The sequence below is a fragment of the Trematomus bernacchii genome, unplaced genomic scaffold (genome assembly GCF_902827165.1).
Source record: "Trematomus bernacchii unplaced genomic scaffold, fTreBer1.1, whole genome shotgun sequence".
Classification (NCBI taxonomy): domain Eukaryota; kingdom Metazoa; phylum Chordata; class Actinopteri; order Perciformes; family Nototheniidae; genus Trematomus; species Trematomus bernacchii.
In genome coordinates, this window is record NW_022987910.1 from 1,428,631 (window position 1) to 1,452,364 (window position 23,734).

At 39.6% G+C, this 23,734-nt stretch overlaps 2 protein-coding genes across 5 annotated transcripts; one reads left to right on the forward strand and one right to left on the reverse strand.

The window, feature by feature from the left end:
• Positions 1-415: 415 nt before the first annotated feature.
• msantd4 (Myb/SANT-like DNA-binding domain containing 4 with coiled-coils) lies at positions 416-4,907 on the reverse strand. Its single transcript, XM_034115245.1, is given in 5 exon segments — positions 416-2,307; positions 2,310-2,501; positions 3,776-4,066; positions 4,161-4,256; positions 4,676-4,907. Coding segments are annotated over 5 exon segments (1,245 nt in total). The 5' UTR covers positions 4,784-4,907; the 3' UTR covers positions 416-1,749.
• Positions 4,840-16,237, forward strand: aasdhppt (aminoadipate-semialdehyde dehydrogenase-phosphopantetheinyl transferase). Of its 4 annotated transcripts, none has more exons than XM_034115242.1 (8): positions 4,840-4,911; positions 6,604-6,792; positions 7,972-8,085; positions 8,803-8,932; positions 9,550-9,671; positions 10,516-10,677; positions 13,932-14,000; positions 15,236-16,237. In XM_034115242.1, exons 2-8 carry the CDS (start codon positions 6,649-6,651, stop codon positions 15,419-15,421), a joined length of 927 nt encoding a protein of 308 aa, XP_033971133.1. In that variant the 5' UTR covers positions 4,840-4,911; positions 6,604-6,648; the 3' UTR covers positions 15,422-16,237. The 4 variants fall into 4 exon arrangements, with proteins under 4 accessions (XP_033971133.1, XP_033971135.1, XP_033971132.1 ...); XM_034115244.1 differs by having other exon boundaries at positions 4,902-4,919; positions 6,607-6,792; XM_034115241.1 differs by lacking the exon at positions 4,840-4,911 and adding an exon at positions 6,393-6,453 and having other exon boundaries at positions 6,607-6,792.
• The last annotated feature ends 7,497 nt before the right edge of the window (positions 16,238-23,734 follow it).

Below are 23,734 nucleotides of genomic sequence, written 5' to 3' on the forward strand. Positions count from 1 at the left end.
GGTTTGTGGATCCCATGTTGCTGCTCTCCTGCCAATATGACACAGATAAACAAATGTTTTTAAAAGGCACGAGTGTCTCTGGGTTTCATGAAATCCTCATAAGTGTTCTACTTAGAGATGCAGGGTTTGTGTATCACATCAGTGTCATGCTCTCCAAGTGATTTGAACGCTTGTCTCTTCTTATCAGCCTGCATTGATCCAGGGAACTCCTGATGGGCTTCATAAGGAGCATCACTACAGAGGAGATGAATGCTTTATTTTAATTATCTCCTTGTTCTCTTTTCCCATTATTCTTCAAAGGCAAGGCTGAGGACATAAATGCACAATAAGGACCACAGAGGCTTCGTAAAAGCATTACTTTGGGGGTTGGATGTGGAACAGATTTTATTCATTTCTAATCTATAATAATAACACATTTTGTCTGGAGGTCACATTTTATTCTTCAACAAACTTGTCAACACAGAGAGTAAAAAAAAAGATGCATACATTAAAATAGAAGAAAATAATTTAAAAAAAGCCATGTGACCTGATAACAACTTTCTTAAAAGGATAAATTGGTATTTTGTTAGGAATTAAGTTACAAAAAACTTGTTTAAATAGTTTACAACAAAAAGGCATAATAAAGTGTCTTTGATGTGTTAGACAACCTTCAGTACACAGTAGCAGAATGTAGTTTTCAGCAAGTAACACACGAGAAAAAAAAAGAATAAATATTTCACTATAATTGTCTAGCATGCAAACAATACTTCCAGTAGCTGCTCATTTCAGGGCTCTTTTCAAAATCCACACATCTTGATGGGAAAAACATCAAGTGTTATTTCATAGCAGACACAGTAGGAAAGACACAGGTGTAAATAACTCAATCAATGATAGCTGAATTCCATTTAGCTTTAAGGGACCCTGTATTGTTATGCAGCCTCACTGTCAGGGCTAGCTGGGATAACAAAACAGAGCCATCATTAATGTTATTAGTAACACTTGTGATTTTCATGACATGACAAATTAAAATATCTACTGTGAAAAAAAGCGAAGATGAAATATTTGTTTTAAAGTGGTGGACGAATGTATAAAATCCCAATCATTCACCTGTAAACGATATATTCATACCATCGATTGACAGCATAACATAAATAGCATACAAATACTTCCGTACAAGTAACATTGGTTTATTTTGTTCTTGTGTGTTGGAAGCTAAATTATACAGAGAAGCACCCATGCAGTAGATTCATTGGCACTGGTTTTGTGCATAGACACAGAATGAAACATCATGATTCCATTCTTTCATATGCCATTGTCATTTAACATTAGTAAGCATTGATATCCCAATTCATGTTTAACTTTATTCTACTGCACGTTTTGATGAAATACTCAACATGTTATAAATCAAATAGGTTCAAGGCCAAACAGCTGGATGTGCCAAACTAATCCTAGATGTTATCATCGTGGCGTATTTTCTGTCCTGTCACCCATTTTATGAAGACATCATAAGGCACTGATTTATCATGGTGGTCATAAATATGTCAGCCCTCCATCTCAGTCTTCTCCTTGGCCAAATTCCAGTCAGGAATGATCATATAACTGTCTCACACCTTCCTTAAGGATGTTTCTTTGTAAGGAACTTAATTAAGGAGCAGCTGCTGATGCAATTCATGAATTCTGGGTTGTTTTCAGTATTACGAGCAACCCTGAAGCTGGTGAAAATTGAATGTATTATCCATCCCTTTTTTATCTCTTTTATCCGCCTTATTCTCAGTGGCCCTGATGATCTTTGTGCAGCTGCATTCTCTCTTTCTCCACTTGGAGGCGCTCTCTCTCAATCTGAAGTCTGCCGGCCTCAAATTTGAAAAACTGCAGCCTCTCTTTCTCCAGCTGCACTCTCTCCTTCTCTAGTTTTAGCCTTTCAGTTTCCAGATCCACCAATGGCATCCAGCATTTACTGTCTTTCTCCCTATGTCCATCATGAGTGGAGGATAAAGAAGACGTGGAGGACGAAGGCGGGCCTTGTTGGGGCGGCAGGTTAAAGGATGAGTCCACACGCTCTGAATGTCTGAGCAGCAGAAGCCTCAGCCTCTCCCTCTCCACCTGTAACCTCTCTCTCTCCAGCTGCAGCCTTTCCCTCTCTACCTCCATCTGACGGAGTCGCTCCTTCTCCACCACCAGCCGCTCTTTCTCCACAGCCAGGCGTTCAGTTTCCACAGCCAGGCGCTGTTTTTCCAGCTCCAATCGCTGTTTCTCAACAGCAACCACAAACCCGGCCCCCATGTTTTCATGATTGTTTAATCCACCCAGAGCGTGAGCTTGCATCCCATCAGGCCTCCAGCGTGGGGCAGGTCTCTGTTGGTGGTGGAGGTTGGTGCCTTAGAAGAGCTAAGCATGCCCAAGTCATTGTGGCAGTAAACATTCCCAGCATGCCCCTCGCCGCGTGACTCTATGTCGCTGAGGAGTGAGGGAATATCATCATCTTCTATTTCTCCGTCTCCCATATCACCATCACCATGCAGCTAGAAGGATAAAGGGAGATCATTAAATACAGACTAGACCTATTTTCCCATAGACTGTATTAAACATGGACATGGTCTCCATGAAGACACCCACATGTTTCTGACGTGCCATGGGCGAAGAAGTGGGCTGTTGTAGGAGCATAAACTGGCCTGTGTGATAAAGCAAGCAGACATCTAGCAGCTCCTCTGACCACACCCACCTGTCACTCAAGGCCATGACACCCTTAATTGTGCACTCAATATTTTAAACAGGTGAGTTATATGAAAAAATACACCCCTTTAAGCTCCTATGAATAGGGAGGTTAGCATTATATGACCATGCTTTTCTGCTGTAGAGTTGGGCGTTTTACGATGGGGGTCTATTGGGATCAACTCACTAATGGAGTCGAAGGTCGACACTTGGATTTTGCACATGACTTTAACTTTACTTGTCATGAGAGGCAACACGGCTCTTATCCTGTGAAAACAGCTCTACTGTATAGTGTGTCTCTAGAGGGAGTTCTCCAAGTCTAAGAAACTAACCCTGATGATACAGTAGGTGACGAAATGTGAGATTGAGTTGCATTATGGGAAAGGTAGGATTCAAGCGTTTCTATAGCTTCACTCATGTAATTGATAACACATATTGCAAAGTGTTGATAGTTATATTCCTGAAAACAACTCTGAGCTTCTGTGTTGTGAGTCTTTGGTTGTGTTTTTTTTTTTTTTAAATAGACTTGATACAGGTTCATAACACTGGAGAGAAATAGGCTGCAAGGTTTTTTAGGGATTTTATGAGGAACATTGTAACACTGCAGTGTGAAACATTTTTGATTATCTGATAACAAATCTTAATGCAATCAGAAAAACATACATTTTACGTCAAGTTTTAATTAAATCCTAATGAATTAACACATCCCTTAATTTAATGTAATTCCTACCTTGTGAACATACAAGAGTGCAATCAATAGGCCAGATTAACAAGAGCCACTTGATATAAAATATGCTGGCATCATCACTGGGATATGTAAAACATAACTACCTCTGCTGATGAGGATATTAATTAAGCTCATTAACACATCATCAAGGTTAACATACGTAGGGTACTTGTAGTGACATTAACCGTGTTAATGTGAGCTCTGTGTCAAAAAGCATGAAGGAGATTGAGAAAATCATTTTGTCCTCATTTACATGCAAATGTAATTAATAGACTGAGGTTTAATTAGAGTATCTAATCTATAGTAAATGTATACACACTCACTGTGGCACCATAATGTTGATGATGGGTTTCTTACCCTGTATTCAGTGACATCTTCCTCCATCTTCACCCCCATTATGGACTGCCCGCTCGGCTCACTGAGAGCCACCAACTCCGGCCAGTCGCAGTGGCAATCCTTGGAGAGGCTAGAGAGGTCAAGCAGCTGGTCACATCCAGATCCCAGAGAAGCTGCCTCATGCTCAGGGGAGGACTGATCATACTCAGTCTTCAGGGCCATAGACGAGGATGAGGAGGAGGAGAGGGACAGCTCAGCCCGAATCTGTTTTCTCTTCATCAGTGCACGCCAGTCTAGGTAACGACGCTTCACCTGCACAGGAGATAGGGATGGAAAGGATCTAGTGTTTTTAAAGGTTAAATATAGGAAATATAAAAGTGTGATTTGAATGTGGGGATAAACAAACCTCTGCTGCAGTGCGTAGCTCTCCTTCCCCCAGTAAATTAACACCTCGAGCCACTTCTTCCCATGCCTGTCTCTTCAGCTCATTAATGGCTGTGTTCTGTTCACACACAACGAGGTGAATAGAAATAACAATTACAAATGTTGTGTTGTTGGGATAAGTAAAGTCTGGAAAAATAAAAATGTTAGTGCTCTCTGGTGGACAGTGGAGATAATAGGGATGCTGCTAAATAATTGTTTTAAATACTTTGGAATTTCAGCACTGCGCATTTGTTTTACTTATCAGCTGATCCACCTGTGACGCATTGAATAATCTAGGTTAACTCTTTTATGCGTCATAATTTGTTTTTCTTTGTTGTATGGATGAGCATGTCAAGAACACAGTACAACTTACTCATATATTTAAAATGTATGATTTCAGTAATGAGTTAGTATACACTCACAAAGACATATATTAAAAAACAAATTCTTCAACTAAAGTCACACACATAGAGGTGAAAGGGAAGAGGAAATCTGCACCTGCTGTCTGGAGAACAACACGTCCGTCCTTTTGTGGATCTCCCTGATAAGAGTCTGTGTTTCTTTCACACTGTAGTTGCTCTTTCTCTTCCTCTTCAGATGTTTCATCTGCAGGAAATCCAGCTTGGCGGCAAGGAGGGGACCGACACCCCAGAGGCACAGAGAGACAAACAGAGACGAGGAGATATACCTGGAGAGAGAAGACAAGGGTGAAGTTATGGAGATAGCAAGAAAAAGTAAGAAGGTAGGTTAAAGAAAAAAAAAGTGTAGATGGAAACTTGAAGTTCTCCACCTGGGAGGCTCATCCCAACTCTTACACTCAATGCAAGCTCTTTGTAACAGCATGTGATACTTGAAGTTGTGGAAAGAAGTGTGATAGGTTGCAGAGCTCACACCAGTTTGGCTTAAAGAGTAAATCAAAAGCCTTATTATTTCCCAGTGGAAGGTTCACTTTTACCTTTATAAGGCCCTGATTCGATGACGTTATAGCCACATTATTAAGAAAAGGCTCTTAGGTGTCCAACCAGCCAGGTGAGCTTACACAGGAAGATACACACCACAGGCTGAAAGGGCTCTACACATTTCCTGTATGTAAAAAAGGGACACAGAAAGGGAAAAATTAATGTTGTTGGGATATAAAGTGTGTATGAAGTGTGTGTCAAATCGTCAGTATACCTAAAATCCCTACATTTGGCACAGATGGCTTTAGAGTGTGTAACACGTTCGCCACCTTAGACCGTCAATTTGTAGAAGGAAAAACTCGAGATTTAAAAAACTGAAAAAAAAGAACACACCATAAAAGGGGAGAATATGCTATTAGCCTTATAGTATAGGATATACAGTAAACACAATATCTAAAAGCCCTACATATGCTCCAAATATGGAAAATATTCAGTGTGTAATGTAAGGTTAATTGCAGGTATACGACATGTGCGTTTCTTCTATTTGACTACATGTAGATACAATACCCACATACGCAATATGTGCTTTTTGGTTATACCATCCTGTTTTCTCTAACATGTATTTTATAGTTTATAAAGAAAACGTGTATTTTTTCGAGGAATAAGCTACGATGTATTAGCTAGTGATTCCTAGTATTTTTTTAACCAGACGAGCACGACACAATTTTATCTTCGTAATTACACATGTAACACCGTCATGTCTGTTGCCTATTCTACCACCACCCCAATATAACTATATATGCAATATATGTATAATACAACTCACCTTACGCACACGGATGTTCCGAAATCACAACAACATCGTAGAGGTACAATTGTAATGCTGCATTCAATGTGAGTCGGGAAAAAATTATATTTTAATATTCACGCTTTAGATGCGTCTTTAAAGGTGCAAGTCGGATAAAATAATTTTGAATTGAAAATTGGACAGTGAATTAAAACATGTTGTTTTCTTTATTAACGCATCAAAGCAATACCCCGCCATTATGTAGACGAGGAAATACGTTTAAAAGCTTTGTAAGAAAGAGGCGTGGGTAAATTGTTTTTTAAAAGTGTGATAGTAAGGAAATCCATGTATTTACAATCAACTGGCTTCGGGGAATTATTTATGTATAGGGTATGCAAAAACTATCGTATTTATTATCTACAACATGGCTTTGCCGTTTTTACAATATTCCTGAGAGTACGTGAATGTACCGTTTGTTGCGCACTGTTGTGATCGCTCCTATTGGCCAATCGTCCACCGCGCCCACTTATGACGATGTTGAGTCACGCCGGGCTCTTCCGGGCATGTTAACCACTCTCAAATCCAAAAAGGTAAACAGAGAGTTGTCATTTTATTAGCAGCTCTCAGTTATGTGCTGCTCCGGTGCTCCACTGTTAAGTTATAAAGCATCAGATGAGTGCTGTTGTCGGTCAAGTCGTACATGCTAATGTGCAATGCTAACTCGTTTGCTAACTTGTAAGCAGTCTGAAGGTGTGGAGGAGAGATGACCAAAGCGAGGTGAAGAGATGGGCTCTGTTCGCTGGGCTTTTCTCTGTGGGTCCTGGAGACCCAGCAGGTCTGAGTGGATGTTAGCTAACCGCTGCATCCAGCGGGAGGAAAGAGACAGGATCGGACAGTTCGTGTTTGCAAAGGATGCAAAGTCAGCCATGGTGAGTCTGACTGTAAACTTTGGGTTATCTTACTGTGGAACTACCACCCGAGTTAGGTCCTTTCCCAGTGGTCAAATCAAGATATCCACGTGTAATATTATAATATGTCCACAACCAAGGAATTAGGAGACAATACCCAGGGGAAGTCCGTCTTAAGTTAGAAATGTAAGTTCACAGACTGACTGTATTACTAATGTACACTGGAAGAGTATGGCCTTGTATTTTATATAAATATTTGTATAAAGATAATCATATTTCAATGGAAAAAAACCTGCCATATTTGTCCAGTGTAGAGGTAGAAACACACTGCATGGAATTTGAGTCATTAGGTCACTATGGCCTCAGAGCTATTGTGTTCATAACATTCATAACAATATGAATTTAAAATAAAATAAAATAATCATGTAAATCTCATTCAAAGAGTTGTGCCATACGTGTACTTATACAATTCCTTATATAATATTCCTTATTCCTAATATAAGAGATTTCAATTTGAATAAAAAAGATTATTTCCTAAAATGTTTCAAATAAAACAGAAATAAGCACTCAAATCCTGTTAAAAAATACTTTTCCTAATGTATCTAGTATAGTTATTCAACGCTGCATTGCCTCAGCAACATGTCAGCTGTGGACAAGAGACAGCTGGACATAATGGAAGTCATTAACACTGCTTTAAGGACTATTAGATGAGGCTAGACATCAAAATAAGATCCTAACGTTTCAAGAGTTTACAACTAAGACACTCCACTAAGAATCATTAAGAACAATACTTCCTGCTCATATCCCAAAGCTGTCCTTCTTTACACTGCAGGCCATGTGGCATGGTAAATAATGGTGCAACAGGGCAGATGTTTTTATGCACTTTTAGCCCTTTATGTAGTGGGTTGTTTGATGTTGCTGCTAATTTCCTAACAGGTGTCATGTTTCATCTACAGTTTCTCAAGAGAGGATTTTATGTCGCCCATATGCTTTATGTTTTAATAATTATTTTATGACTTAAGATATTACCAAGAATGTATCTTTTATTATATCCATTATATGCTTTACGACTGATTAGCTCTACTATTTTTGTCTTTCTCTGTCTTTGCTAAGTGAGCTCACTTAGATACATTCCAATCAATCATGTCGATATGGCAATAAAGTATTTCATTTTGAATACACTGACCATCTGTCTCTCAGGCTGGCAGGTTGCTGCTGAGGAGATTTGTGTGTGAGAGGATGGGGATCCCGTGGTCAGAGATCAGATTGGAGCGATCTCCCAGGGGGAAACCTTACCTGGCAGCTCCACTAAAGGTTAACACCGTGATTTTTATCTAAAGTAAACAAAGTCTGGATGTGTACTTCCTATCCCACCAGTGGGCCAGTGGTGACTGTCAGAACACAGTGATAAAGTATTGAAATTCACTTGTTTGCCCCTTAACTACACTCACAGGGAAAATTCATCTTATGTAGTATTTTAGATGTATAACAGGATATGTGTTCTACATCACATTCTATATAGTAAGAAAAGAATAACCTTGCATGGAACTTGGGCACTTGTACTTTTTGAGCTCGACACATAACGTATGTAAATGCAGTTATACTGGATTGTTGCTTTGACTAAGGGGTGTTGCTAGATAAAGTTATTTGGATTAAATGTGATATTTAAAAAAACAACAAATAGTTATTTCAAGTCAATGCACATATTATAATATTGTTTAATCCAGCGCTTATAATGTATGCTTTTGTACAGTTATGGTTACAGACTTTCTCAACCAAAACAAATATGTTTCCTGTTTTTTGTTAAAAGATTCTATAAATAACGATGTTATCTCAAACTTTTTTGGCCAAAATAATCTTGAAGGGAAAATCTGACCTACCCAGTGACTTGATTTAGTATTCTATATTTTCACCTAAAGCTTAGACCATACTATAATTGTCCCACTATAATAGACTGAAATAGTAGCCATGTTCTATGTCGTCTTGTAAAAATATCCACTGTTTGATGACTGTGATGCCCTTTATTTCCAGGTCAGATCAGATTCAGGCACTGAACCCCTGTCCTGGAGTTTTAATCTGTCCCACCAGGGGGACTACGCTGTGCTCGCTGCAGAGCAGGGAGGGCAGGTGGGAGTGGATATCATGAAGAACACCATGCCAGGTAAATGCTCTGAGAATGTGTTTATTTATTTCAAAAGAATGGTTTGGAATAGCAGCAGAGAGGCAAAAAAACATCAACTCACGTATGACACATTTTGAGAAAAACTGTTATAGTTGGGGACTTAAAAGCACACACACGTGTTGTTACAGACATTTTGTTGATGTCTTCTGAAATGTAAAACTTTTCCAAATTCAAACATGCTCCATTTGATCATGATAAGGCTTAAAATATGAGACTTCTAAACTCAGTGTCAGCAGCTGAAGTCCTAACAATGAGGCAGAAATATATTCTATATTTTCTGTGTGTTTTTCAATTTGACCACAAGAGGCCACTGTTGCCTTTTTAATGTAAAAGGTTAAGGCGTGTATAAGTGTTTGGATTCCTCTGTGTGTGCACGTGTGTGTTACAGTCACATTTATATATGAGGCTTTTCTGAGAAATGAACCATCCACAAGTATCTAAAAAAAAAAAAAATGTAATCCTGGTAGCGCTCTATTCTATCTCTGATACCTAATTTTCTTTCCCCTCGTCTCCCTCCTTCCCTTTCCTTCTGTTTTTGTCTCTTCCTTCCTTCTCTCTCCTCTTTCCTTTCCTCCACCTTCCTTCATTCCCTCCAGGTACCAGCTCTGTGCCAGAGTTTTTCCGCATCATGACTCGTCAGTTTACAGCGTACGAGTGGAGCGTCATCCAATCAGCCGGCACGGAGCACCTGCAGCTTGCCGCGTTCTACCGCCACTGGGTAACCATGGCAACCGTCCTACCCTTTCGTCACATTGCATTGCTGCTGGGCCCCACGGGCGGTGTGTGTGTGGGGGGGGGGGGGCATAGGGAGGAAATAACATTGTAAATGTCCTTTGAGACACACACACATTTGTACAAAAATATGTATTCCTGTGTGATTTCTTTACTAAATTCCAATATTTATCTTTTTGTCCCGTTTTGTGCTTCTCTATCCCTGCATTTCATTGTGACTTAGTCCTCTCTTTCTTCTCACCACCTCTATCTTGTTTTGTTTCTCCATGCACACACACACACACACACACACACACACACACACACACACACACACACACACACACACCCTAACACACACACACAGATGGACGGCGACAGCAATGGTGGTGCTAAGTAAAGATGTTGTGAGAGTGAGAGGGTGGCACAGAGACGTCAAGCTCTGATATCATCATCACCACACTGTTGACTAATGGCAGAGTTCGACGGTTGCCATAGTGATTAGCCTTGTAATACTGTTATTGTGGCTCATTGGCTGCCGAGCTGGGTTGGTTTTGGCTGGACACACACACACACACACACACACACACACACACACATTCACACAAAATCACTCTTTTGTATACACACTGTTATACATGTGTGCATAGATTCCCATCTGTTGTGGTTTTAAGTTATTGTGCTACGGAGCCAAAACAGACAAACACACAGACACACACAGAAACACAAAGTGGCGCAAACAGACTGTATTTCTCCGATTTGTCAGGCATACAAATGTCCTTCTTTTTCCTTATGTGCCGGGGATCATTTTCTGCATGCAACTGATCAAGTTTCCTCCCTTTTCCTCCAAGGCCTTGAAGGAGAGCTTCATCAAAGCCATTGGCACGGGTCTGGGCTTTAACCTGCAGAGGGTGGAGTTTCACCTGGCCCCTGAACCGCTCACACAGAAACATGTACTGCGCCAGACCAAGATGCATCTCGATGAGGAAGAAGAAGAGGACTGGATATTTGAAGTGAGTCTTGTGTGTGTCAAAGGACAAAAGGTTATACATGGTAATATTCCAAATATGATGACCTGATATAAACAATAATCTGTAGTTGTACCTTAATTTCCTGTTCTGAGAAATAATTGCGTAATATTGGAAGCAGCATGCAGTGTTTTTGAGCGAATCATTGGCAAATTTCCTTTTTCCTTTTGTATGTGGGTATGATTCACGTTTTTTATTTATTTGGATCCTTCAAATGTTTTATATTGCCCAAAAGAGGCTTTGCCAATGTGGTTTTTCCGCACCATATAAAGGAATAGTTAAATCATATCCGTATCTCAGTTTCAACGCCTAGCCAAGATATTGTCCTGCACATTGCACAGCTTGTTTAAGTATTTTCGCAAAATATTCATCCATTAATTTAAGAGGGGGAACAAAGACAGTTTTGTTATTGAAAAGAGGCATGTCCAATGTATAGTATCACAGACAGACAATATTTACTTTGACAGCACTCCTTTTATGTAAAGATAGTTTTAAAAATGCTAATGTCCTCTTATTAGTGTAACTAACATATGTACAGTTTGACGCTGCTTTAAGGGAATCAATTAGCTGAAAAGCAGCTCTCTGTGGGCTCCTGTTCTCCTCCGTTCTCCAGTGGCTGCCCCCCCCCCCTTGAAAGTATCTGCAAAGTGAATCACGCGTGGTCTTTGCAGAGAAATACCCACAAGGGATTGCACTAAGGGAGCCTTCAAGTGGCCCTCCAGCCCTCCTAACACTGGGACAAGAGTAAGAGGAGTGCACCCTCATTCACTGTCAGAGTATAAGAATCCTCTGTTGCCATCTTTCTCCAATTGATCTCCTCCTTTCTGCTCCTCTCTTTCATTTATTGTCCTCTCCACCTCTACTTTGATGTATTTTAGTCTCTTCCCCCCCCCCCCCCCCACCCCTGTATTTTTCCTCTCCATTCCCCCTCACATCCTCCTCCTCTTTCCTTCATGGCCACTGGTAGATGGATTGACAAGTGACTGCTAAAAGGTTACCACTGGTCTGATAAGCCTAATGTCCCGTCTCCTCGTCTCTCTCCATCCCTCTCGAGGTCGCCGAGGCTTAATGCTGTTTTAGTGTCTGTGTTTTCACACTGGGGAATAACAGCTCACTTGTATTGATTGCAGGTAGATGGCAATGCATGTGTCCTCTTTTTAACTGTAGAGTGTAGGGGCAACAGCAACATACAGGATGAAGAGGAGCGAGTTGAAGCAAGAATCAGTGAAGCATAAACTGAAAATGGGATGCTCCCGCTAAATCTCCCCTGCACTGCCTCATTTTACAGCTGTTTGATTCCATATTTATATAGTATTCATTGTTGTAAGTTTGTCAGGTATTTGAACAGAAAACATTACAGTGCCATTTTTAAACAAATATAAATAAGGGCTAATTTGCCAAATTAATTTAAAAAAGTTAATTAATTATTTTTTTGTTGACAGAAAATGAACCTGCAGCTATTTTGATAATCAAATCCGTCATACAAGCAGAAATGCCAAACATTTGATGGTACCAGGATGAGGATCCTAATATATGAACATTTCCTCCTTTTTCTGCACTGTATATCATTGCAAATTGCATACCTTAAAGTTTTGAACTGTTCAACATTTTATAGACAAAATTATTAATCAATGAATCTAGAAAATAATCAGCACACAATTAATTAATATCAGCCCTAATACCATGGTATTCGAGCTTACTATTTTCTCCTATCATCTATAGAATAACTTAACTCTGTCTTCAAAATAAGGGAATTACAAGTAGATATTAAGTAGAAAATAATGATTTCATATGGCTCCAGCTGGCAATGAGAACAGTTCTTTCAATTATTCCAACTAACCAACAATATTTTTTAATATATATTACAATCAATACAATACATTTGACATTAAAATGAAGGGTTAATAGATTCTAACACTACGTTAAGCAGGTGTTGTAAATTATTTAAATCAGATGTTTAATCCCGTAAAGTGTTATTAAATATGACATTGTTTAGAGCACACACACACTACAGAGAAACTGTTCCTCTCTCTGTGCTTGCCCGATAACAGAGACACGCATCATGATATGTAATCAGGGAATGATTGCAGTGTTCTTGAGAGGTCAAATCATCTCAAATGTAAATGTTTAGTTTTTCATGTCATACAGAAATGTACACATTCGGAGCTCAGAGTGAACAGAGAGATGAGACGAGCAGCAGTCTGGTGACCTCCTGTCCTCTGACTCGCTGAGTGCTGATTGGCTGGACCAGAGAGCAGCTGTGACTGATTACTTCCTGCTGACCTCTGCTGATCACTCCTGCGGACTCTAGACAGAACCTGAAGGACCTATCAACGCCAAAAATACACAGAAAAAATCGAAATATTCTCTTTTTAGTAACAATTCCTGCTGAAATGTATCTAAACCCTAAATGTTTCTGTTTGGGCTCTCTATGCTCCCTTCTATCTGCCATGTTGTTACCAACTCCCCACAGCACACACACACATGCACGCACCACCTGTTACTCCCACGTATACACACTCAGTTTTTGGCCTTTCATTTCCAAGCATTTTTTGTCGTCTACAAAGCAAGTTATAGAGTGGACACATTAAGAACGAACGTTTGAAAGGGAATTTTTTAGGACAATCAAGGCTCAACAGGATTGTTAGTAATAGTGTGAGAAATGTGAATAAAAGATTAAATCAAAGGAATGTTTCATGTTAAGTACTGTAGTATAAGAAGGTCAACAGAAACTAAATCTGCACAGATTCAAAAAAGCTGAACATATAGATTTGAATCTGATTTTGCCATTTATAATTGTAATATTATTAGCACAGATGATATAGCATGGGTTACTAAGTTAAGATAAGATAGTACTTTATTGATCCCAATTTGGGAAATGTGTGTGTTGCAGCACCATAACATCATCTAGCTAAGCATTTTTCAGTAAATGAATTTATGCTTGATGTGTTTCTTCTATCACAAGCACGGGTATCGCTTGGCAAGCGTCATGTGACTTGTAAATACGGCAGCAAACATGCATTTATTCAACAGATCCGGGCGCATGCGAGGCGATTGGCTGTACAGTATCAACACCTGTGCACATATCTATTATTTGTCTTATAGTAGTTGCTCTATATTTCTAAGTGTTTGCTCTGAATTTTAATTAGCCAAATGTGTTTTAATATGTTATGATATGGGGGTTATATATAGTTGGTACTAATGTGTGGGTGTGTGTGTGTGTGTGTGTGTTTCTGCAGGAGAGCTTGCTGGATGCTGACCATCATGTTGCTGTAGCATTCGGACCAACAGACAAAACGGGGTCTGAGGTAAGGATATTAACAATATTAACAGTTGCTCATATTTATCAAAAGTCATTTAAATGTTTCATTAGCAGCCAAAACACTGCAGTTTTCTGATCACCTCTGAAACCGTGAAGAAGATGTGCTTAAAGAGCCATTTTTACACCGGGCTAAAAGTATCATTTAAAGGTCACGGCTTTCTCTGATAAGACGTTTAACACCCGACAGTGAATGTCCAAATGCTTGCCTTGTATATCCTATAAGCATTGGTTAGCGTGAGTCATAATCTATGATCTTAATTTGATTTAAGACTCCATTTAAAAGATCAATCCATCAGATGACAAGCAGACCGTTATCTACAACAACTTCTATCATTTAAAGGGGACCTATCATGCAAAATGCACTTTGTGATGATGTCTTTTATACATAAATATGTGTCCCCGGTGCGTCGGGGAACTCACGCAGCGTCAGAAAATAAAACCCTCTCTCTTTACCTCCGTACCCAAATCTTTTAAAAACGGGGGTACAACGAGCGGATACAGATTTGCCGCCGATTTGACGTCAAATCGGCGGCGGACCCACAGAAAGTTGCTATCAGAAACAATGCCTGACGTGTTTTGGACGTAATCTCGTCTTTGTTTACATTAGCAAGCCTCGCTAACACTCAGAGCTAACCTGTACTGTAGAGCACATGCGTTTAAAAAGCAGGAAATTAAAAAAAAACTCACCTTGTGATAAACCCGCAAGAGAAAAAACATTTGAGCTCCATACTATTTCAGAAATAATCCTTGACGTGGTTTAAACAGGATGGCGTTTTATCACAACCGAATTTAACTTTATCTCCGGTAGAATTCTGATCAGGCATTAGCTCCTCTTCTTCTTTTTTTCAAGCTAAGGACCCAAAATCTGAGTTTCTCTAACAGGGCTTCAAAAGAGGGGTTTGAGCAGTATGAGGCATGGCTACAATGGGTGAACTGTTTGGGATTTTGAAAAAAAAACTTCACAGACATGTTTTATATAGGTATGGCCCTACAATATATATTTCAAATATAGCATGATAGGTCCACTTTAAATAATTTTTTTATAAATAATAATGCCAAACATTTGAAGGTTTATTATTCGCCAATAACTATAGTGATCTACAATACATGTCACATAATTTAAACTTTTTAAGACATGACACATTGATCTTTAGGATTGTGCATTGTAGGAGTATTTTTGAGGTATTTTAGTAATTGAAGGCTCTTCTCTCTTCCTCTCAGCTTTTTCGTCCGTCTCTTCCCCCTGCCAGCTCATTTGCGCTGCTGTCGTTCAGCGACCTCACCGCCTCCGCCTCCCCTCTGACGGAGGAAGACCCCGCCTGCTGGGACAGCTTCGAGATGAAGGCTGAAGCTCCACAGAGACAAAGAGACACACACACATCCGAACAACCACCTGTCTCACGCTGACGCTCACCTGATATGCACACACACATACACACCTTTCATAAGTGCCAAAATGAAACGCACTCTCACTGACAGTGAAGCTGCTTTTTCATTCAACACAAGTCCAGTCAAGTTTATTTATAAAACCAAGGATCACAGGTCTGTCTCACAGGACTTCAGAATCCTCACAGAATCTGACACCTTCTATCTTTAAATCCTCGGTTCAGGTGGAGAAGAAGTCTCAAAAGAAATCTGATTCACACACGAGAAATACTGTGTGGTACATCCGAACATTAAATGTTGATCAATACATTGATAGTGTGTACATTATATTAACTTCCTGTATAATTTAAGAATACACATTGTCCAACAAGCTTCTCATTATTGATCCTTATCGGCCTCACCAATTCATTGTGTGTGTGACGTACAATATGTAATCAAATGTTTCCTCTCAAGGCATCAGCCATTTATTTTTTTCTCCTGCAGTTATTACAAGTTCCATGCAGAGCAACATGTAAAGTATCCAAGTACTACTTTGCATTGTGTTGTACATTTTTTTTAATCTTTTCAGTCCTGCTCACATCTGTGTGTGTCCTCTTCTTGTCTCACATGGAAGTACATGTGCACAGAGCTGGGTAATCATTCAATGTGGTTACAGATCAATATTCTGTAGTATTTTAGCTCATGATCATATTATGTCTTCCTGTTTTCATATGCTACCATACCAGTTTTTATTAAAATACATTGGTTATTGAGCATTTTGTTTTATCCTTTAAAGTTATTATTTTAGTTATAATCTGAAGCATTTCAGTGGCAGCGCAGTTTGCAAATGAATGCAAAATAAAGCATCATATTACTTTACATGTGATTGTGCTTTATTTTGCCAAATTGTGACAATATTGGAAAGACTTTAGTGTGTGTGTGTGTGTGTGTGTGTGTGTGTGTGTGTGTTGTGAGCTGTGTGTCTTTCTACTCTTCCTCTGTATAGCTAAATATATCAGACTTTTTTTATCATGCTTTAATTCTCTCCGTCCTGTCTTCCTCCTTATCTCTTCCATTCAGTCTCTTTCTTTCCTTTTCTCTGTCTATCTTGTCCCTCCATCTTGTAGTGCATCTATTTGAATCAAGGACATTTAGTAGCATCTCTCTCTCTTTTCTTTGCAGTTGATTTCTTGCTCCATCCTCCCTCTCTCTTAGTAGATGCAGTCAGTCTGCAGGTTTAACTCTTCTTTCTGCATCGCATTACATTAATCACAACATATAATCATAAGCCTCCTCCCCTGCACACAGAGAAGGAAATGACGAGCCAGAGGTCAAGAGATATGTGGTGTATGCGCCATGTTTGTGACATTAATACCCCTTTTTCATCCCTGAGGTACATATGCCTAAAACAGTGTGTCCTGACACTCCATAGGTAATCATACAGCTATGTAGGGCCTTTGTTATCATGTGCTACTCTGATATTAGAAGAGTACATTCAGTATTTTCCCAACAGGTAAACAGATAGAAAACAAACAATGAGGCTGCTGCAGAGCAATAATCTTTTTACCGTAATAATGTGAGAAGAATGGCAATGAGTTATCTCAATGTCAATACAAATGTGAGTTCAAATTCAACTTTTTAATACAAATACAGAGACGGGTGTGCAGGAAAGGTCATTATTGACTTTCTTTCTTCTTCTGACAAGTCTGGGCTGTCAGTGTCACAACCTCACACACCTGACACGGACCTGAGGTGTTACCGACCTGCTATCTGACACCACGACTTGTACACCTTCTGCTCGTGTCAGGTATCACTCTTGTTCATTTCTTTCTATCAGATCTATTCTCTGATTTACCTCACCATTGATTTAGCTTTTTTCAATTAAGGGAGGTGATGATATAGATGAGCCTGCTGCAGATGGTTTCATGGAGGACACACACCCACACGCAAGTACTTACTTTATGTTGAAGGAAAAGGGCAGTCATTCAGTTTAAAACACATGTATGCACGTGTGTATGCTGTTAAAATAGCTTGAAAACACACACACACACATAGATGCAGTCATTGCCTCCAGCTGGAGTGAATTAGTTTGTCTCCTCACCATCTTAAATCTTGTGCTCTCTGCAGCAGTGAAGGAGGAGAGAGGAGGCGGCGGGGTCAGACTGGAGTCACACACAGCTTCCTGACAGAGAAGCCATTTTTAGTTGCACCATGTTTACTGCCGTGTCAGAATGGAGACCTTTTTTTAGCAGGAGGGAGGCAAGAGTGCTTTTGGCATTAGGAATATAATTTACTCTGCTAAAAAAGTTGAGACCTATACTGTTAAGGATAAGAGCAACATTTGTCATCTAGAAGTGGAGGATATCTTGTGCTGCATTTGGACAGTTAATGTTTAAAAAAAAATGTGATTCAATGTTTAAAAGTCCCTGTTTTACAACTAGCATCAAGAACCAGACTTGGTTTGGTGTTTGTCTGGAAAACATAGTCAAAGGGGTTAACTTTTTCCTTCTTATTTTCTGCTGGATACTTTATACTTTGGAAGTGGGGTGCTTTGATGAAAAACTTTGATAGCTGCAGCTCAGAGTGAGCATAGAGGTAGCCATTGCCCTGAGTGAACGATTCCTTTCTCAATCCCAGCGTTGAGGATCCTGTTTCCTCAAAAATGAAACTAATTTTCTGTAACCAATGAATTCCTCTTGCGACTAGAATTAGTAAAACTCAATTTGTTTTAGTCTTTATTCTTTGTTTTACTTTTGCCGAGTGTTTGAGCCACAAAAAAAGCACAGTGATAATAAGTAGCATCCATCAAGAAGGCGTAAAATGGATGTATGTTGAGCAATAATCACACAGTACAGTATTTTTTAAATGTTGTGCAAAAGGTTATTGTATAGTATGCAGAAAAGTCTGGGAGAAAAAGCATAGTTGACTGTGTCAAAAAAAGTTTTTAAAAAGTCATAGTGTAGTATGTGGAAACTTTAATAATATAATGAAAGATGTCATTATATTGACATCTTTCAATGTGATGTCACACACAGTAATATTGATACTGTGTTCATTGAAATTATCATGTAATATTTTGAAAAAGTAATTGTGTAATATGTCAAATAACTTTTAAAATACATTAATGCATGTCGAAAAATATGTGGCAATTTTTGTCATTAACTGTAAAGGTTTAGTTGAAAATATTCATAGTAAAGATTTTTGAAAATATCATGAGAAACACCTCTTTTTTTATCGGAATAAATTCCAATATAAAGAGGTGTTTCTGACTGTCAGTGTAGTTATACCATGCTGTTTATATTTGTCAAAGTGTTCGAGTCACTGGGTCACATAAAATGAAAGATAGTCAAATTAAATGGAGCTTTTCAATAAAGAAACTGCTGAATTTGTATAAGAACATTACGGATTTCAGTTGGCTACATTTTGTTTTACACGGCTGACAGCAGCAGGCAGTCGGTTGAGTCTTATTGTGCATTATACAGTGGCCCTGAAGTGCAAGTCAAAACAGCATTTCAGGAAACACCACAGCATGTCACAAAACACTACAGCATTTCACAAAACACTACAGCATTTCACAAAACACCACAGCATTTCACAAAACACTACAGCATTTCACAAAACACCACAGCATTTCACAAAACACTACAGCATGTCACAAAACACCACAGCATGTCACAAAACACTACAGCATTTCACAAAACACTACAGCATGTCACAAAACACCACAGCATTTCACAAAACACTACAGCATTTCACAAAACACTACAGCATTTCACAAAACACCACAGCATTTCACAAAACACTACAGCATTTCACAAAACACTACAGCATTTCACAAAACACTACAGCATGTCACAAAACACCACAGCATGTCACAAAACACTACAGCATTTCACAAAACACTACAGCATGTCACAAAACACCACAGCATTTCACAAAACACTACAGCATTTCACAAAACACCACAGCATGTCACAAAACACTACAGCATTTCAGGAAACACCACAGCATGTCACAAAACACTACAGCATTTCACAAAACACCACAGCATGTCACAAAACACTACAGCATTTCACAAAACACCACAGCATTTCACAAAACACTACAGCATGTCACAAAACACCACAGCATTTCACAAAACACTACAGCATTTCACAAAACACCACAGCATGTCACAAAACACTACAGCATTTCAGGAAACACCACAGCATGTCACAAAACACTACAGCATTTCACAAAACACCACAGCATGTCACAAAACACTACAGCATTTCACAAAACACCACAGCATTTCACAAAACACTACAGCATGTCACAAAACACCACAGCATGTCACAAAACACTACAGCATTTCACAAAACACTACAGCATTTCAGAAAACACCACAGCATTTCACAAAACACCACAGTACACGCTTCAAAATGATGCCGAACATACTGATACCGGTTAGTAAAAACCATGAATTAATGCTGTGACAAGTGTGCAGACAAGACGGCAGGCGAAAAACCTTTTAAAATGCGTGTTTTCTGAATGGAGATCGGATCGATCAGGATAAACTAACCTGTAGCTGCTCCGTCCAAACTCACAACAACGGCATACAGACATAAATAAAGCAGCGACTGTATTCGCCATGACATAGACAGTCTGTGGTTTGTTCATGTTTAACTTTTGTCCAGTTTCTGAATAGATATGAGGAGCTGTGAGCTCTGTGTGCTAACAGCTAACGGCTGATGTTTCGTGACATGTTGCGCTGTCGGGTGCTGACCAATCGCGAAGCGTCATCAACCAATCACAGCAGTGCTTCTCTGGCTGGCTCTGTCCAATCACAAACAAGAAGTGTTCTCCCTAAAGGAATAGCCTTTCCGTATAAGTTGAAATGCTGTGGTGTTTTGTGAAATGCTGTGGCGTTTTGTGAAATGCTGTAGTGTTTTGTGAAATGCTGTGGCGTTTTGTGAAATGCTGTAGTGTTTTGTGAAATGCTGTGGCGTTTTGTGAAATGCTGTAGTGTTTTGTGAAATGCTGTGGTGTTTTTTTAAATGCTGTGGTGTTTTGTGAAATGTTGTTTTGACTTGCACTTCAGGGCCACCGTAGAATTATGCCAAACTAAACCTAACAATCATAATGCTTACCTCAATCATAAACCAAATCCTGAATCAGAATCTGTAAACAGTGAGAACATACACAATTGTCAATGTGGAGGATTTTGCTGTGATTATCTTTGTATCAGTGGACACACACACACACACACACACACACACACACACACACACACACACACACACACACACACACACACACACACACAAACCAGTTTCTATGAAATCACATTTGCTCAGCCATGACTTACATGAGCAGAAATAGCGGCTTTAAGACACAAATACACACATTCACACAAGTTAATTACAACCACTGTCACTGCCCTATTTTCAATATGTAACTGGGACACCTAAATCCAGCCAGCTGTATTAATGCAAACCTGTGTGTGTGTGTGTGTGTGTGTGTGTGTGTGTGTGTGTGTGTGTGTGTGTGTGTGTGTGTGTGTGTGTGTGTGTGTGTGTGTGTGTGTGTGTGTGTGTGTGTGTGTGTGTGTGTGTGTGTGTGTGTGTGTATTTCCATCCATCTGCACAAATGCAGTCTACCGCTGGAGGCAGAACAGTAGCACGATGGAGAGGAGGGGGTTGGAGAGGGCAACAACAGAGTAACTCCACTTCTGAAGGGAAAGAGAAAAAGATGAAAGCAGCAGGAGGGTAAACCGAGGCGTAGAGACAAAAGGAAACACAAAATAAGATCAAGAGAACAAAATACAGAAAAGATGAGGGGAGGAAGCTTGAGGGGGAAATAACTACACGCTAAATCCAGATAACAGTGAAAATAAGCGAGTAAAGTCAACCTGGAGACTTGGTTTAATTGTTTGTTCCTTCAGAATTGGACGAGAGGCAGTCATATTCGCAAACTAAGCTCCTGTCACCACATATTGATAGCAACTTGGACATTCAGGAAGCCTAACTCACTTTGTTGTCCAGAAGTATACATATTATTTTAAATACATTTTCAGTTTTTATATGGAGATGGTGATGTGGAGCTTCTGGTCATACTGTACAGGAATAGCTAGCTTCGAGGGGAGAAGAAGAGGGAAACTAAAGCAATTACATTTTCTTATGTAAGTAAGAAAATGTCAAAATAAAGTCAAAGGCTACTTGAAAGGAAAAGGACTGAAAGACAGAGGTCATATCAACCTGTTGCCAATAACAGCAACAAACCTTGGTTGAGTTAATCAAAACGATCGATTGCTGGACTTTCCAAATGATTCATTAACGCACATGGACACGGACAGAAGCCAGTGGAACTGATCAGTGATTGTGTGCACTCGGGGAATGGTCATGGGTGCACAAAATCAATTCACCTTTAGGCAGTGACACACATACACACACAACGCTAACGTCAGAGCAACAACAGAACTGCCACAGAGGATCAGACCTCAGTCACGGTCCGATGCCCTGCACCTGTCTGCCAGAGAGGGGAGTTTATGTAAGACTGCTACTAAAACTGCACTGTGTCTCACAGAAACACATTAAAGCTAAACAAAGTTAGAAACTAGTGTGATGAAGACACAAGGGTCAATTTGAACATTTCATTAATCATTATCACTTTCATCACAAGACCCCAAATCAAAGTCAAAGCAAAAGAGCCTTTGTATGATGCATACACAGTTTCACCAAAATGCAAAGCAACTTGGGCGGGCCCCCATAGGCCTTTCTATCACCAACCAAGTGTGTAAGTTCATTTCCATTTGTATCTTGTTTAGTTTAAATAAAATGTATATATAGATATGAGTTTTTCTTTGGCTTGCCATATGTTCAAATCTTGTTTACTCTGCTGTTCTGTCTGCCATTCAACACTGTGCATGTAGCATACAGTAGGCTTTCAGAGGGGTCAGTGAAATCCGTTGGGATTTGACCATATGGAACTACATGAAAAAAATCCTCTGAAAGCTGACACTGCTGCAGAGTCAGGCGGTGTTTCTCCGTGCCCTCAGCACTACTTGCCTCTCTCGCTCACAGGGAGTTTGACTTGATTCACATTTAATGGCAAAAATATTGCATATACTGTAGAGATTGTTTCATTTGTTGTTTGAGTCTGGATTTGGCCAATATGATTATGCCTCCTCGACTTATATAGGTCTTTTGTCTGTAATATGTCTTTTCTTGCCTTGAAACCTCACGTAACGTTGTTACATTTGTACTTGTACTTGCTTCACTCATAGCTGAAGCATGAGTGTTTGAGCAAACACATACAAAACATGCAAACATACAAACATGCCGAGCCACATCCATAAACTGTTAGCAATAATAATGTACTGATGCATAAAAAATGCAAATAACATAGCTACACCTATCATGATTATAAACACGCACGCACGCACGCACGCACGCACGCACCCACGCACACACACACACACACACACACACACACACACACACACACACACACACACACACACACACACACACACACACACACACACACACACACACACACACACACACACACACACACACACACACTGATTTGCTTTGACAGTGTCCTATGGCCGCCAACCATCATGCTTTGCCCCAATACCTAGAGGGTAGAAGACAAGACGCATTGACGTCACACACACACACCTATACAGTACATACAGATGCACATCCAACTCACTCAAGAGGAGAGAGAAAGTGTGTGTTATATACTTCACCATACAGTAAGTATGTATGAGTGTTAGTGTGTGTACACGGTACACATGCACGTACATATGCACTCTCACTAGAGTTAACATGCTATTTAAAGACTTAATCACTTTATTAAACCATTATTTGTGCTTCGTCTCTTACAACTTACAGCTTTTGGTGTACAATTGGTTAAAAGTTTTATACATCAACCCATATAAAGTGATTTTAGCTGACATCAGTGCTCCACCATTAGAAAAACAACATCATTCAACTGCTGCTTAACCTCAATTTAACAAGGCATTAACAACATTAGATGGAGTCTTTATGAAGTTACAAGTATATTTAGCCAACACAAACACACACCTTCCTCTCCCTTTTCCTGACCACTAAAGGTTAAAGATTGTAACATTATCAAAACATCAATAAATTCTCAGCTGCTTCTTTATGTGGATACATGCACGCACCCGCACGTTGTACAAAACTCATTCTCACACAACACAGTGAGGATTGTTGTTGCAGCTGAAGCAAATGGAGCAAGTTCACAACGGTCAAAAGTCAAACAGGCCGGGGGAATGTTTACTATCAAACTGTATTTCAACTCGGTGCATGCTTGTGGCCGCACAAGCATCAATGTCCTTTAATAAAA